This window comes from Parasteatoda tepidariorum, chromosome 9, assembly GCF_043381705.1.
Source record: "Parasteatoda tepidariorum isolate YZ-2023 chromosome 9, CAS_Ptep_4.0, whole genome shotgun sequence".
Classification (NCBI taxonomy): domain Eukaryota; kingdom Metazoa; phylum Arthropoda; class Arachnida; order Araneae; family Theridiidae; genus Parasteatoda; species Parasteatoda tepidariorum.
Window position 1 is genome coordinate 51,163,047 of NC_092212.1, and position 17,669 is coordinate 51,180,715.

The following is a 17,669-nucleotide window of genomic DNA, read 5'->3' on the forward strand; positions in this document are numbered from 1 at the left end:
AATTAATTACATATTTGAAGTAGAACATTAAAAGTACATCTTGTGACTTTTTTTGTAAACCAAAATGTCAAATATTTCTACACATTTGTGTAAAATAACTGGTTTTGATACAGTTTACTTTAATTAATACTTATTCCATTTTCTATTATTAGAGTGAATTTTTTAAAAGAACTGTACTCGTTAGAGATTCACTTAATGTGATTAAAAATTACAAATGATGTAGCCCTTCGTTTAACAGCCTATAGCCAATTGAAAACTGAAATTAATAAGTTGAAAATTAATATTTCTAAAAAATTTCAGTTTTTGACCTTGAAAACAATGCAGTTTGTTTAAAAATATTAAATTTAANCCCGAAGCATGCAGGTTCCTCATTGAAAACTGAAATTAATAAGTTGAAAATTAATATTTCTAAAAAATTTCAGTTTTTTACCTTGAAAACAATGCAGTTTGTTTAAAAATATTAAATTTAAAATTTTAGTCATTTGGTTGACCATATCATGGAATTGACCATGCATAAAATTTAGTTATGAACAGATCATAGACAGTTAGTAGAGAGTTTTCGATATAAGAGTTTAGGTGAATATTCCTTAAACATAGTTTTTACTATTGTGAATAAATATTTGCAAATCTTAGTTTATGGAAATTTAACATTATCGGTATTTTATTTTTTAATTGAATAGCAAAAAATAAAACAGAAAATTACATTATAAGTGCTAAAAAGTTAACAAATTTAACAACAAATAAACATAAAAAGTAGTAACTTTACACAATGTCTGTAGAAAGCACGAAAAATTAAATGCAATGTGTTTACATATAATTCAATAAAAAACTGTAAAATGGAATACCTGAATTTGCTTTAATGTTTCAGCAGTTGATCTCGGCATATTGAAATTTGAGGTAGGTTAGTTCAAAAAAATTTTTCAAAAGGGAAACATTTTGTTTTACACTCTAAAAAAATAAACGTAAATATATTTATTAATACGCTATTATAAACTTATCTAAATTTCAAACTTTTTAAACACTCTATAAAAGATCGTTGAGTATCTACTGTTCGAACTAATTGGATGGTGTTTTTCTACAAAAAAGAATGCTATCGTCTCCTCCTTAAGCAAGTTTTACAGCAACTAAATTTATAGTCTTCAGGTTTTGATTGTAGCAACCTTTCTACGATTTTTAAGAATTAATGCCAAAGCATGCCCATTAAGACATCAAATACAATGCTGACAAAAACAGATATTGGACAGTCAGGCCAACTGAAATAAAAGTTTTTTAGTCTAAATATAGCTACAATATTTTGTTTTTTAAAAGTAACATCAAAATTATTAGAAAAGATATATTTTTGATATTAAAAATCTTATAATCATATGACCCATAGCAAACTGAAGTTAATTTCTGAATTCTATTTTCTTTGTTCACAATATACCAGCTGTCAAAAAATATTCTCCTTTAAATTAAGGTTAAATGAATTGGAATTTGCTAATTAAATAGAAATATGGGATTATATTCAAATGGTTGCATTGAAAACACCATCCATTGGCATAACAATAAAAAATATATATCATCATTGCTTAGCTTTTTAACTATAGCACTGAATTTTTTAATGAATTAATTAAAAGCCAATTATGATGCTGAAGTAGTTTCAAGAATCTTAACGAAAATGAATCACAAGAAATACAAAAGTTATATGTAATATAAAGATATTTACAATAAAAAATTCATTTATGTTACTTTATTCACATTTTGCTTTACATCGCACAAAGTATAGCCCTATGAGAAGTTTGACATTTAACTCCTACAAAATAATCTCAGAAATGTAACCAGTTTAGTACACAATGTAATTAGGATTATTGATTATACTTTAAAATACAATGCTATGAGCTCGTTTTGCACTCTATACAACTTCAGATATAGAGTCAGAAGGTTTTTGTGACATATGATAACTTTTGAGAATTTTTCATTTTAAAAATTATAAATTTTTGTAATCATTTGAACAGTACAATTTACATCTTAAAACCACTTTTCTGCATTGTTTTTGTTGTTTACTGATAAGCAAATGTTATCAATATGTTTATATTTAAAATTATGAAGTAAAAATCAGCAATTTTTTTTTCTTTGTTAACCAGTGACAACACAGTATTACACACAGCTACAAAAAAAAAATTCCTCACAATAATTATTTAATCAAAAAAAATACATAATTTAATTTAGAAATATGTGGTCTAATAAATCAGAATATATAACTTTTTGATTAACTTCTCATTGTAAGCATTTCATAAATAGATAAGCATTTGCTGCACTTTTAATGTGTATTCATAAATATTATTGATTCTACAATAAGTTTAGACACAATAGCATATCCTAAATCCTAGGGATATTTTTTTTTTTTTAATTACTTGCAACTTTTTAGCTAAGGCTTCAAGGGGTGGGAAAGTAAGGAAGTTTCTTAAAAAAAACTTTTCCGACTTATTTTTAACAATTCTAACGTACTACATAAAAAAATTTGGTAAATTGTAGAACATACTGGCTGGTGTGATTATTTGTAAATGTTATCTTTAGCAAAGTATTAGCTTCAAATACACATGAAATCGAATTGATAACTAATTACCAACTTCTCATTTAGCTTTCGGTAAAAGCTATAATTATTAAAAATAGAATTTTGATTAATTTCAAGTGTTTGTTACTAAAATAATCATCTCAAAACACCTAACAGATTGGTGACAGTACAATAGTGAAGGGATATGATCTGTAACGCCATTAATCTAACGTTATACTCTTCATAAAATAATAAGGCAATAATAGAATGCACTGATTAAACTACAACAATTCATCATAACACAAGTACAGATATTTTGTCCACTAAGAAGTCAATTAAAATGTAGGTGTCAGATCATTATTTATCATCACAAAATTCTAAGAACTCTAATCACTACAATAATTATAGAAAAACGTAAAGCATAAAATATTGAGATAACATTAAGCTGTTATTTTTTTTTCTAAACAAAAGCGAACCTTGATAAAACTAAAATGAATTTTATACTTGTTTACGTAGAACATCCAATGAATTCAGATTAAACTTTATGAAAAATAGGAGACATAAAATCCAAAGCTTAAAATTCAGAAGATAACATTTTATTTATTATGTTGATAGATACATGAGCAATGATAATCTATATTTTTAGTATTATTTATCATCTTAACACCGCGTATCCGAAACGCTTCGAAATGTGATTATAGCCCAGCCATTTTAAATCAATGTATTGTTGCCAATATGTGAAAAAATTAACAAAATAAAGAAAAATTAATTAAAACCAACCCTGACAATACGAATTTCACATTAATAGAATTTAAAATTAGATCATAAAAAATAAAACAATTAACTTTTTCTGAGTTGATAGAACGCACTAGATTTTCAGTAAAATTTTGTTAAGATTTGATGAAGATTTCAGCAGCGCCCTCTATAGTTTATATCAATTTCAAATTTGCACATCCTTAGAAAAATTAATTTAATAATTTATAATCATTTTAATTCGTTTATTACAGAATGCTTCTTTAAATTTTTTTAAATCCCTAAGAAAAACAGTTCTTTAAATATAAAGAATTATATACTTGGCGCAACTGTCGCTGAGGCTAGGCCAGTTTGAAAATATCAAAATATCGAGATTCGTAAAGCTTATGTATGTGAGTAAATAAAGATATTTTTTATATTAATGTATTGTTAAATCAAAAATATTTCGTTATTAAATGTTTTTAGAATTTTATAAAAACTTATTATATATTAATCTTGCTGTAATTGGTTATATTATTCAATAATATATAAAATTCAACGAAATTATCCACTGAATATCCAATTAAGCCTAAATATTAGATATACATCACAAGCGCTTTATTATGAAATTAAATTTGATTTTTTAAAGTTTTTATGAAATGTTAATATTTTCTGTTACATAGTAAGGGGTATATAAAGTTTAATTTGCATGTGTTAACTCCAGAATTGTGCTTGAAAAAAAAATTTTTAAACCTCTGAAAGTCTATACGTTATAAAATGGCGATATTTAAAATTATTAAAAATATGGATTGTTATTTAAACCATGCTTGAATAGTCTAAATATTTTAAGAATTTTAGAATTTTTTAACTTTAATAGGAAAAATTTGTGATATTCCTCTTATGTTTAAATTAATAAAATCTGTTAATCTTGTTTTTGCTTCTTGGCGACATTTGGCGCTGAAATTTGGCATTGTATTTTAACCATTGCTGAAGAGTCTGTACTTGAAATGTCCGACTCCTTTTAATTCTGTAATAAAATTTTAGCAGGGAGCCAAACCCTAAGAAGGAATATTATTGCTAAATTAGTTTAATTTAAAATTATAAAAATCAATTTTTTTGTATTCTTAGAATTGAGGAATTTTAATTAAAGAAATACTTGTTAAAGTGTAATTGAACAGTTGAGTTTAACAAGTATATTTGCACAAAATATTAAAACGTTTCAAATATCTATAATGCAAGAAATCTTATTGCAAGAAGATTAAGTGAATATATTCATAAACTTTGAAACTTTTGAAAATGATGCATATAATTCCCTTGTTGAAAATTAATAACTTCGCTGAATAAATTAGGTTTTTTAAATTAATGAAACAAGGTAAATATTTTTGTTATAAAATATATAATTGAAAGGAAGGATTTGTAAATATATGTGTACAGAGAAACAAATTTATTTTTAACATTATTTCAAAAGTTTTATAAATATTTCATTAGAATTAAATGTGAATCAGGATACATATTTTTGTAAGTCAAAAATTATTTGGCTATTAAAACATGTTGAACTGTGTTAAGAAAAAGTGCAACTAATTTCTTATATATATTATATGAATTTATTATTAAAAAAAACTGTAAATCAGCTTATTCGTATGAAGTTCATGCTAACATGAAATGAAAACAGAGTTAGAATATCTTTTAAAAAATCTTTTTTTTTTCTGGACAAGAAGAAACTATTAACAAAATTGAATGTGAAATATGTGTGTATAATGGTGGCTATTATAAGAAAAATTAAAACAAATGAAATTTATTGCAGTACAAAGAAAGTTTCCACAAATTTCTTTAAAAAAAAAAAAAACTTATCCCAAAAAATAGCATTTATTTTGAATATAGATTTATGTTTATTTTTCTAAATATGTAGATTTAAATCTAGGTAAATTATATGCACTTACAATATTTATAGTTTACTAAATATTCTGGTTAAAGATAAAATTATCTAAAAATGGAGGAAATTTTTTTTAAAATATTAATAAAAACAAATTTAAATTGCGTTAAAATTTTTCTCCGATAGTTAAATTTTTATTGTAATATAAATTAATGTATTTCTTATGTAATTTTTGTTATTTTATTTCAAATTGATTTTTCTTAATATGAACTAATTCTTTACCCTTAACTTATAATATTAATAAATCCTAAATACTCTAATACTATCAAATTGTGATTAAAAAAAAATACTTAGCTGTAACATGTGACACTATTGAAGTTACTATTAATAACTAATACAGTTATTAGAATAAATTTTATAGTTAGATGTTATGTGATAATGGCTTTATTGTGTCTACTTTCTACGCTATGCAGCTCAGTATCAGTCAATGTAGTTTCGAGTTCTAGCCTTATTCGTACTAAACTGAAAAATGTACATTGAGTACAAAAGGCTTCAAAGCTTTTTTTTGTGTGTGTGTGTGTGTGTTTCCTAACTTAGGATTACTTAATTATAGGAAAAGGAGGATTTAAAATGAGAATAAATTAAAATTGATTTCATATATGATGAATAAAATGATTAAGTATTTTTTTTTTTTTCATCAGGCTGATTGCTTTTGTATTTTTATTTTCAATAATTTAACAAATTAATAGATTGAGTCAATTTCAATTTTACATGTTTTTATTTATAATTATTTAATATTTTCTACGCCAAAATTTAAGTTTTGGGTGGTAATTATCAGAACAAAAAGAGCTTAGTATCAAAATAATTTAGGAACCTAATTGATTGATCACTTGTAATTTTATGTTTATTTGAAAATACTTCTTATTTATAACAGCTAATAATTATCCTTACACCAAAATTTTGGGGTTTTGACTTGATGAATGAAACCATGATTAAAACCGAATAAAACTGTCTGTTGTCAAAAACTTGCCAACCCTGAACTATACTCAATTAAGTTTCCTCTTCAAATATATACAGTCGGACCCCGATTTAACGAATTCATCGGGACCGGAAATTTTATTCGTTAAATCGGGGTCATTCGTAAAATCGGAGTTCAAAAAAAATTGTTTTTTTGTACATATGTATTATTAAAAATTGTTTGTTATAAACGACTATCAAAGATTAGAAAGGAATTTCCTGTTTGACTCATAGCCCACGTGACAAACTAAAAAATGACCTTGCAAGTGTAATATGTCTTATTAACTCAACCCACCTCCCCAAGACGAATTTTGTTTTTCCCTGTTGCGGTCTTTTCTTTTGTTTGAGACGAATATGCACTTTTTCTATTTTATTCCTCCCAGGAAAGATTTTTTTCCCTTTAGAATCTGCCAATTACAAAAAAANTCAATTTCAATAATCGAAACTTTACTTGGATTTATGAAAATCCGAGTAAAATTTTGATTATTATTGTATAAAAAAATTTTCATTTAACTATTAATTTTATGTGGGTTTTTTTAAATCCCGATAAATCTAAATGTTTTTTTTTATAAAGGCCATTATTGCCATGCTTTTCCATATAATTTTTAAAATCTTTATTTTTACTATGAATTGCACATCTAATAATTTGTTTTTGTCGTATGTCTAGGTTATTTTTCAATCATTTTTTCAGCAGTTACTGGGGGGAAACGCCAATTTTTAAACTGTTCACAGTTTGCAGTTTATTTTGTTTTAAATTTTTTGTAGCTTATGTGATTTTATTTAGTGAAACCTAAAAAGAAAAATTTTCCAATTTAAAATTCATAAAATTTAATGCCTAATAAATATTTAATCTTATTTCATACTAAAATGGAACAATACGGCTTAAAGAAAAACCAAAAATTAAAACAAACTTGTTTTAATTTTTGGTTTTTCTTTAAGCCGTATTGTTAAATAAGCATGTGTTTTTTTTTTTTCACACTTTCATTCTGTGAGCATTATTTTTTATTAATATTTTGTTAGAATTCATATTTTTCCCCCTCAATATATATACACTCTATAACAAAAAAATTGATGCACCAAGAAGGAGTTGTCCGACTGAAACGAAAATTGGTGGATAGGAAGACAATGTACAAAATAGTAAATGATTAAAATTTCAGAACAATTGAATAATTTATTGCAGAGTTACAGTAACAGGTTCATTAAGGTGTTGACCCTCCTCTAACCTATATACAAGCTGCGGCACGGCGTGGCATAGACCGATAAAGCTCCCGGATGGTCTCTTGCGGTATTTCCTGCCAAATTTGATCCAATTGTCGAACGAGGCCATCAACATTCCGTGCCAAATGCAATCACCTTCCCATCATATCCCAGACATGCTCGATGGGAGAGAGATCTGGTGATCTGGCAGGCCAGGAAAGAGTTTGACAAGCTTGCAGACAGTTCATAGCAACACGTGCCGTATGCGGTCTTGTATTGTTCTGCTGGAAAACCAGCCCAGTGCGCGGTAGCAAAACGGGTCTTAGGATGTCGTCGCCGTACCGCTATGCAGTAAGTGTACCTCTAATGACGACCAAAGGGGTCCAGCTGTCAAAGGAAATGGCACCCCAGACCATAATGCCTTGTTGAGGGCTGGTGTGGCGTGCAATAGTGAAGGCAGGAGCCCCCCTCTGCCCTGTGCGTCTCCAAACACGTCTTCGATGATCGTCAGGACACAGTTGGAAGCAAGATTCGTCGCTAAAGACTATACGTCCCCAGTCGGCATCATTCCTGCCATATCTGTTCAAAACATTCATGCACACGAAATTTCAAAGCAATCGGATGATTGCTTCTTTGTGCGTCGAATTTTTTGTTATAGAGTGTGTGTGTATATATGTGTGTGTGTGTGGAAAGAAGTTTTTAGAAAAGGTATCAGTTTTTTTTCTTCCATTTTTAAATGAATTTTAATAATTAAACGCTTTAATTTTGTGCTTAGAACATTGAAGTCTATTTGAAAATTATCATATTTGCCACCAACATGACTAAATGTGCATGTTTGCCCTTAGTTGGTCACGCTACTGTGCAAGTGACCCCTCACTCAAAAAGGTTGTACACCCCTAAGGCAGGCCACACACTAAGGAGGCAAGTGATAAGTAAAAACATATGAGAAGCAGATCTGCATACATTAGCATGAGTGCGTCACCTCTGTGTTTCCTCTTGCTTGATTCATCATTGTGTAACCTACCTAACTCAGGAGGTGTACTCAATTGTTTATCAACCCCTTCTCAGATTTTATAATTCCTTTTTGATTGCTTTGTTTCCTTATTAAATACTAATCAGTGATTCTGCTAGGCTTTGAAAACTATAGTGATAGTGATTAGGCTGAGGACGAATAGTGATTAGGCTGAATACTGAATATAACAACAGCATTTTATATAAAAAAAATTAAAAAATCATTAATAAAAGCTTTATATAGATATAAGTTTAGTCATTATTGAAAAATAAACAAAACTTAGCTGTATTTATCATAGGGTAAAGGAAAAAAGAAACTTTAATAGAAATGTTTAAGATGATAAAGATAATTAGAAATATCTAAGATAAAAAACTAACAGCTATTAAAGCAAAAAAAGAAAACTTAAATGCGAAAAATATTTTCCAGAAAAGAAACTATCTATAAAACATAAAAAGTCATAATATCTATCAGAAATGCTTTTAAAAATGCAGTGCTTTCATAAAAATGCCTATTTGAAGAAAAAAAAATTATATACAAAAGCAAAACAGAAAACAAAAATTTATCTTAATTTTTTAATGAAAATTTCACGCTAAACATTTGTTTGTTTTTTTAACTACCATATTTTCAAGAAAAGGTGAAGATTAAAGTCTAATAGAAACTCTCTTAACTGAAGTGTCATAATAAAAATATAAGTTTTTCAAAAAAGAAATCTAGATAAAAACCAAAACAAGAAATTTTCTTAATTTTGAAGCAAAAAATTTAACACTGAAATTCTCAATTTAACTTTTTCACATTGCGTTATCTATAGAAAAAAAGTTACCATGAAATAATAATTTTCATTATAAACGCTCTTTAAAAAATGCTGCCATGATAAAAAGCTGATAAAAGGAAACTTATTAAAAAAGGAGAGAGGGAGAAAAATAAAAAGCAGAAAAATATTATTCTTAGTTCTTTAACATTGAGAATCACAGTTTTCTATGTTACCAGTTATCTGTCTTAACATACAAGAAAAAAGTGTTAATAAAATAATAAAGTCTATTAGAAACTCTCCGTTAACATGCTATGCTATAGTTAAAAAAGAAATATAAGAACTAGGAAATAAATAGCTTGTTAATGAACCATGAGTTTCGTAAAAGTCATGGTTCAGTGTAAAGTAATCTAATTTTAATTCTTCAAATTTTGCTTTTTCCATGTGTCTTTCAGAACATAAATTAACAAATATGTGTAAAAACTGTTTCTAATAATGTATAGTAATAAATTTGATTTTTTATTTCTTCATTAAATCTATTAAAATTTGTCTAAAAATAATTTTCCAAATAATACTTTGTCGAATTTTTGTCTAAAAGGCTAAACAGCCAAAAATAGCCTAATATCCGTTACATCCTTAATTTTTAAGATAAAAAGAGCTGCAAATCTGGAGATACTAGAATATTTCATGCTTCTAAGCTCTAGATTTGCAGTTTTAATTGTATGTTGATATTGAAAAAATTATAATTTTGTAAATTGCCTGTTTGTGTTTGATTCTTAAATTATGACTGAGACTTGAAACTATTCATTCAACTATTCAAGACAACTATTCATTAAATCTATTTTAAAAAAATGAGATAAGATTCTATAGATAAAGCATACTAATAATCTGTAATGTTTTTAGTGTTTCGTTATTTATTATAGCTAAAAAAAAATATTGAATTCTGATAATTTAATTCAAATTGTTAATATTTCAGATAGCTCCTAGGAGGTCTGGCCGAGCAGTTACAACAAAACAGGAAACTACTTCGGTAAAAGATGCTTCAAGGTCTCGGCGTAGCTCTACGGCTGCACAAACTGTTGCATCTGTTGCAGATTCTAAATCTCCTAGAGTAAGGAGTAACAGGAGAGAAAGCTCTTCACCATCAGACTCTCGTTCTAGAAGTGGCTTAGAATCTCCTGCCACTAGAGTCAAATCAACTAGGCGTAGCACAGGACGCATTAACTACAAAGAAAGTGATGGAGAAGAAGAAACCCCAACGCCAAAGTATGACGAGAATTTTGAGAGCGGAGAAGAATTTGAAGAAACTGATTCTGATGAAAAATCAAAACCTCGGGGAAAGGGCAAACAAACTAAAGTATCTCCGAAGCTGCAGGAATCACTAAAGACTGAGAGGGGAACTCGTGGTCGTCGAGGCCGGCCAAGTAAGAAAAAAGCTGAAGAGGTTAAAACACTTGAATTATCTGATGATAGCATGGAGCCTGAAATTGTTGAAACTAAACCAGCTAAACCGGAAATAAAAGAATCTACTCGAACTAGTCGTGGAAGAAAATCTAAAACTGAGGTTGTTGATGTGGAATCTGAAGCTAAACCAAAACCATCAAGAAGAAGTGCAAGATCCTCATCAAATAAGGAAGAAACACCCAAGAAAAGACCTTCTCGAAGCATTCAAGCGAAACGATACACGGAAGATGATGAGGAAGATATTGAAGAAATTGGTGGTTCTAAAGCTGAAGAAGAAATTGATGATAAAGTTGATGGTACACGAAAGCGTAAAAGAGAATCCTCTCCAGAAGAAACTAACAAACGAGTGAAGGAAGATGAGAATGAAACAACAGAAAAGAATATAGAAGAAGAGAAAGATACAGAAGAACCTGTTGAAGAAAAAATTGTTTCAGAAAAGCAAGCTGAAGAACCTATGGAAGTTGAAGAATGTGATTCTGGTATTGTTTCCCAAGATGACTCTAAAAGTCAAGAAAAAGAGGACATATCTGTTTCTGCGGATGATAAAATAACTCTTGATAGTAAAAAAGAAATTGAAAATGTATCAGAAATAAAGGATGTTACAGATAACAAAGATTCATCTTGCTTAGAGAAAACTGCTGAAATTTCAACTTCTGAAACCAAACAAGAAATTGAATCGTCTACTGCCCGTGATTCAAAACAATCTGAGGAAATAAAGGAGGATGTTAAGGATAATATTCCTAATCAAGTTATTCCAGAGAAGGAATGTGAAAATCAAACTGCTGCTACTATCAACGACCAAGCGTCAGATAAACCACAGCCAATGGACTCTACATCTGAGTCAGAACAATTGCCTGTTTCTAACAAAGTTCCAGAAATTAACTCAGAATCTTCAAAATTAGACACAGAAAAAGAAGATTTAAAAAACACTGAAACTCATGCCAATGACATTTCTGAGTCCAAAAATTGTGAATCTAAGATTGAATCATCTGTTATAAATGTGGCAACTGAAAACATAGTTCCTGCAGCAAATGCTCATTCTGTAACTGATAACTCAGATTCTTCTTTAAATGGGACAGAAAATCTTAGTAACTCTGTTAATCCGATTTCTGTCTCAGAAGTTCCCAGCATTAATGTAGAACAATCTGACAGTGTTGTTCCAAAAGCAAATGGTGCACATGATGTGCATGAAAGCACAAATTCAATTCAAGGGCAATGTATTTTGCCTGGACGTAAATATACTTTAAACTCGAAATTAAGCGAAAATATTCGTCAATCTGTAAAAAATAAAGCATTTGGATTTTTATCATACAATTTAGGGTCCGAGTATAATGTACAAAAAGAAAAACTCCTGCATGAACTTCATCAACTCAATTCACAAATTATTTGCTTACAGCAAGTCCCTAAACCTTTTTATTCATCTGTTTTAGAGCCTAGTCTGGATGCTCTTGGTTACAAGGGTGTTTTCTGTCAACCTGAAGATAGTTTAAGAGGAATGGCCACATTTTTCAAAACATCACAATTTCGACTTAATGAACAAGCTGAGATTTCTTTAAGACAACTTGTTGACAAAGTAAGTTGATTATTAGTATTATTCATTAATAAAATATCCTGGCATCAACAATAATTTCAAATAGATCATATTTAATGGGGAAATATTAATCGAGAAAAATAAATTTTTACCGGAAAAGATACTGAAATATCTATCATCTATAGTGATTTTGCTTACATGCTATAATGCGAAATATAAGTTATAACTCATCCTCTGGGATATGTAATTCGCCAGCAAAAAAAATAAAAAACCCTAACCAGCCTGCAGATCTTTATGTAGGCAAAATCAAAACCAAATTTTAAATAATAAATATGTACATATATAATAAATGTATACATAAATAAATTACTTTTTTCGTTATTATTAACTAAAGGAGAAAATTAAAATTATTCTTAGTACCAAACCACGTTGTTGCTTTTCCTTGGTGCAGATGTTTGATCAGTCCGCAAGCAGTCCTAATTAAAAGCCTTGATAGTTCAAATATTTCTCTTCTTTATTTTGTCTATCGATAAATAAATTAATATTATGAAAGTGAGCATTAATGAATGGATAAAGTTTTAACCTCTTTATCCATTCATTATTTGAATTGGGACCTACTTTTAATAAAAAGGGGATCCAAAAATATTAAAGTCCTATTCCTAGAACCATAGGTATGCAAGTCTAGCTGGATCACTGAATAAATCTTTCCATTTTCTTTAATTACCGGATTTCTTTAATAAATCTGCTTGATTTATTCATATTTTGGGAAATCTTTTGTTCAAATAAAAGTTCTTAAATGCGTATTTAATGTTGTTTAAATGCTTTAGGAATTGGAAACATCTGCATTGGAACCCTCCAGTAAAGCTGCTGTAAAATCATACATCAAACGTTGTGGCAATGCTCTTCTAACTCACTTTGCTTCTGTCATTGGAACTCAAACAGTGAATGTTCTTAATGTACAGATTCCACCATCGGATCTTAGTGCTCATGCTTTACAGGTAATTTTTATACTACTATATTATAGGCTTTAGCAATAATATTAGACCATGTATAATTTATTCATTTAAAAATTGTTTCTTAATTTAACTAGGTATTTCTGGTAAAGTTCTGTTTTTCACAGAATGAAGTTTTTTCAAAAAAATGAAATCTCCCTTCATGGTTTTAAATTCATATAATTTTAAGCTTCCAGATTTTTTCCCCTTTTTTTTAAATAATCAGAAGAAAAAATTCTTTTTATTTTTTTAAAAAAATCTATAGATTGTGCCAAATGTATGCCTTACTGTTCTCCATGTAAAATTATTTAAAAGGTATAGTCATCTTTGTCTCATTATTTAGAGAATATTGTTCAACAACGGTAGATATTTTTTTGAATTTAAAATAATTTGTGGACGAGACACAAGAAATATTGTGTTTGACCTTAGTTTGTTCTTTAATCTACTTTCAATGTTTTTGTACAGAAGATCAGATTTTAATAAAATCAGACATCCAAACTCCTTTTAAAAGGAATATTTAAATGAAATTAAAAAGTTATCTTTTTTTATAGAAAACAAAATTTAATGTAATGAATTTGTTAAAAACCAATGTAATACAAAATTCCTATTTTTATATTAAAATATATATTTATTTAGGTGTCTTCATTGGCTAGAGAAGTCATTAGAATCAATGGTGGAACTAACAAACCTCTCTTAATTGGAGGAGAATTTAACATATCTGAAAATGATGCATCCTATCAACTACTTAGGGATGGATATCTCAGCAATGACATGATTGATGAGCTTCAACGAAGAAAAGATATTGCTGTACCTGAAAAAGAAGTATGTTATATTTATTGTATTGAATATAGTATGGGCTGCAGTCGATAAAAAAAAAAAATTTTAAATAACAATCTGTATTTTAGATTATTTTAAAATCAATCAATATTGTAAAAAAATTAAATATCACCTTACTTTTATTTATATATATTTTTTTTCTTCTAGAATTCTTCGTTGGTTGATTTACTTTGGAAGTCTTTCCAACACCCGTCCTCAAGTTTGTGTAGCTGCTATTCATCTGTGTTGGTAAGACATCTCAAATTTATTTTCGTTAAATGTAAACTAGACTTTTAAACATGATTACAAAGAAAAATAAAATGCTGAAGTGCATAATAAAGAAGTTTATATTATCAATTGATAGTTATTTTCAACAAAAATTTTATATGTGATGTTTTTAATTGTAAATATTTGATAAAAGATTATCAATGTATAAAACAAGCTAATGTTAAAAACTTTTCATGTATGATAGTTATTTCTTTGTTGATTTATAAATCTGAAATTATTTTCTTAAGAATTGCATTTGAATAATTTTAACTTTCTTTTATAGATAAAAAACCACAAATTTTATTTGAATTGAAATAATATTCAAAAGTTACCGAATTAAAAATTATTATTATTTTTTTTTTTTTATATATTTTGAGACTAAAACTATATAATTGAATCTTTTCCCCTTAGGGTCATGAGCTGCTTATTCCAGAACTTAAAAGAACATCATCTGACCTGTTGTGGTACAGCTCTGATAGTCTACACACTGTTGGCATTGTTGATGTCGATTCAAATAAACTTGGTGATCGTCATTTCTCTTTGAAAGCTGATGTGGCTTTTTCAATTTGAAAAATATGTTCATTGTCTCTGTTTTACTAAAAAAAATGAAAACATGTAATGCTATTGTTCTTTTTTTTCTTTTGAAATATATATATATATATATATATATATTAAATTTGTAGTTTTTTGAAAACCTTTTATAAAATGTAAATGGAACCCTATCATGTTTATGTTGAACTCGCCATTATCTATCATGTTTTTAGAGGAAGTTGGATTTAAAATTGGCCATGACGAAGCCACAATTGTCAAAGGAAAAGCCATCTACATTATGAAAATTTTTTAATCATAATTGTACTTGGTGTTATCTTGACTAATTTGCAAAAAATGAAATGTTTTATTGTTGACAACAATTTTGGTATTTCTTGTGCCATTTCTTTACCACATTTCTTTATGTGTTTACTTGTTAAACCAACTTTTTAATTCCTTCGATATGCATCCTTCTCTATCGCAGCATTTTGGCATTAATCATATGAACATATGTCATACCTGTAATCTGTGCATTTTGTGAATTGTCTTTTTCTAGTTATAGTTATGAATACACATTTAGGTATAGCGCATGTGCATTAAAAATGTAAATTTACTAAAGGTTGCATAATTTTTCGAGCACTCTGAAGTGAAGTGTTCGGATTTTAAAATGAATTACAATACAAATACACATACATACCATTGTTTCTGCATATACATCTTACTATTTTAGATATAATACATCTTCAAATCTTTTATGTGAATGTCAGTGACATGGGGAAAAGGTATATCGAAATGAATTTGAGTTTGTATATAATACAGAAATTTGTTTTATGCATTTTTATGTTTGGATGAAATAATCAAATGTTTTGTTATTTAATAATTTCAATATTTTTAACACTTTTCTTAGAAAAATTTAAATAATTGACCTTTTTCTTTTCATATAAAGAAAACAAGTAATTGCACAACTTTTCATTATCAATTCATTTTAAAAAAGCATTAAAATTGTTAGTATTTTTAACTTTTTTTGTAAAGAGCAGATATGTGTTGCAATTACCAATTAATATTTTTTTTTCGACTTCATAATGTTTCTATTAATTGTTGTGCTATACCTTATGCAGCAAGATTGTGAATACTTACAGAAATGTATATATGCTTGTCAAATAATTTTAGTTTGTCATTATTGATATGAGTTTAAAACCTCATTGATTGGATTGCAATTTCTCTTTGCCTTTAAATATTAACTATGTTTCTTGATACTTTTGATTTTAATATTTGCTCTGTTACTGTGCTTCTACATTATATTAGTGTTGTGGCTATGTATATATTTTTATTGAAATGCTTATGAGTTACTTACTCTGATATAATTGTTTAAAATGTTTTATTTGGTTTAAAATAATTCTCTTATCAATAGCTTTTATTTTTAAAAAAAAATTATTTTATATTGGCTAACTCATGATTTTGTTACATAGTTATCAGATTTAAATCGTGTATGAGTCAAAATTCCTGTTGTGTAACAGGAAGAAGGAAACTATGCATTAAATAAGTTTTTATCTCTTTGATCATGGGTTAAAACATTTTTTCAAAAACACAAATTTTCTAATAATGATGAGCGCTGAATTTTTTGTTAAATAACATCTAGAGAAATATTAATTAAAGTGAACCATAAATTTGTAGTAGTGTTTAGAATAGTTCATACTTTTAATAAAAAATATAAAAATTGTTACATTTTAAAAAATAATATTGGAAGAAAATGATTTTTTAGTGAAAGAACAAACCCATTTTAATTCATAAATCCTATTTTATGCATAGAATTTCGAAAAAAATATTTACTTCAAATTCTTTTTCTTTTGTTATTCTTTATTAATGTTATAGCTACGAAGTTTTTCTCTGTTATTCTTTACATTTTTATTTCCATCTTTCATTGCAAAATATTTAGTTGGGGATTTAAAATTTTATTTGTCTAATAGATACAGATGTAACTTAAATGTTTCCTGTTAATTTTATTTTGTAGAAATTTTACACTCAAATTATAAACGAAGTGTTTCAAAAGCATTAAAGATGTGAAACTAAATGTATGTATGTGTGTTCATTTGTTTCTAATCTCCTGTTATGCATTAAAATTTAAATGTCGTTACTCTGGTCATCCAATTGTGCATGCTATAAAAGGAACCGGATGTTTAATTTTATCTGAAACCTTCATTTAAAAAAATGCTCCTATAGTTAAAGTTAAAAGCATACAAACTTTACATAATATGCATAGATAGTACTTGTAATTATTCCCACAAAGCATTTTAGGTTATTTTATTAAATTGTATAAAAAGACTAAGCTAAACTAATTAATAATCTCTTCAAAAAAAATTTTATTTTGGTACAAATTTAATTTTTTGAAAAGTGCATTTTATTACTTTTAAAATTTGTTAAGCTAATTAGTTTTTGCGATATTTATATCTCATGTCTTAAAAGTTTGCCAGTATTAACTTATTTATTTTTCTTTTGTAATTTTAAATAGCTTTTTGTGTTGTCATGGGTCTGTCAAGGTTTTTCTGAGAGGTACCTATTTTGCAAAAATTTAGACATAATTTGTGAAAATTAACAATTATATAAAAAAAGGCAACACAAAAATATGGATTTATCGTTTCTTACGNGCGTAAGTGTGAGAGAACGACTTTCCCTCCTTTCAGATCATGATACGTACTGTTTGATTTTAGGATTTTATGTATGTTCGGCTGATTTTAGGAATTTTAAATATTGGGAATTGCGCCAGATTCTGACAAAATCTCTATTCTTATTCAGGCGATTTTAATATCAATCATCGATCTTTGTATTAATCTGATTTAAAAGTTATGTGTTGCGATTCGTTACGGGTGATTCAAAAATTGTACTCGCAATTCCCATTAAAGCAATTTAAAAATCAATATCGCGATTTTTACTTAAGCATTTTTAAACCCCAATGTCGTGA

The 17,669-nt window shown here is 27.5% G+C and overlaps 2 protein-coding genes across 9 annotated transcripts in view; one reads left to right on the forward strand and one right to left on the reverse strand.

Moving 5' to 3' along the window:
* The window catches only part of LOC107438926 (uncharacterized), a 53,198-nt gene extending 49,739 nt beyond the window's left edge, over positions 1 to 3,459 (reverse strand). Inside the window, exons 1-2 of one of the 7 annotated variants that reach the window (XM_071185703.1) lie at positions 3,314 to 3,459; positions 846 to 948 (exon numbers count right to left, since the gene is read on the reverse strand). In XM_071185703.1, the coding sequence (XP_071041804.1) occupies positions 846 to 884 (39 nt within the window). In that variant the 5' untranslated portion in view covers positions 885 to 948; positions 3,314 to 3,459. Of the gene's footprint in view, positions 1 to 845; positions 949 to 3,009; positions 3,285 to 3,313 lie in introns of those variants that run through there. The other 6 variants (XM_016051342.4, XM_071185702.1, XM_016051343.3 and 3 more) reach the window with 6 other exon arrangements.
* A 10-nt stretch (positions 3,460 to 3,469) lies between these two features.
* On the forward strand, positions 3,470 to 16,785 carry LOC107438928 (uncharacterized). Of its 2 annotated transcripts, XM_071185705.1 has the most exons (6): positions 3,470 to 3,709; positions 10,036 to 12,149; positions 12,935 to 13,105; positions 13,736 to 13,921; positions 14,084 to 14,164; positions 14,594 to 16,785. In XM_071185705.1, the coding sequence occupies exons 2-6, from the start codon at positions 10,587 to 10,589 to the stop codon at positions 14,750 to 14,752; spliced, it is 2,160 nt and encodes a 719-aa protein (XP_071041806.1). In that variant the 5' UTR covers positions 3,470 to 3,709; positions 10,036 to 10,586; the 3' UTR covers positions 14,753 to 16,785. The 2 variants fall into 2 exon arrangements, with proteins under 2 accessions (XP_071041806.1, XP_042902484.2); XM_043046550.2 differs by lacking the exon at positions 3,470 to 3,709 and having other exon boundaries at positions 8,089 to 12,149.
* Positions 16,786 to 17,669: the final 884 nt, after the last annotated feature.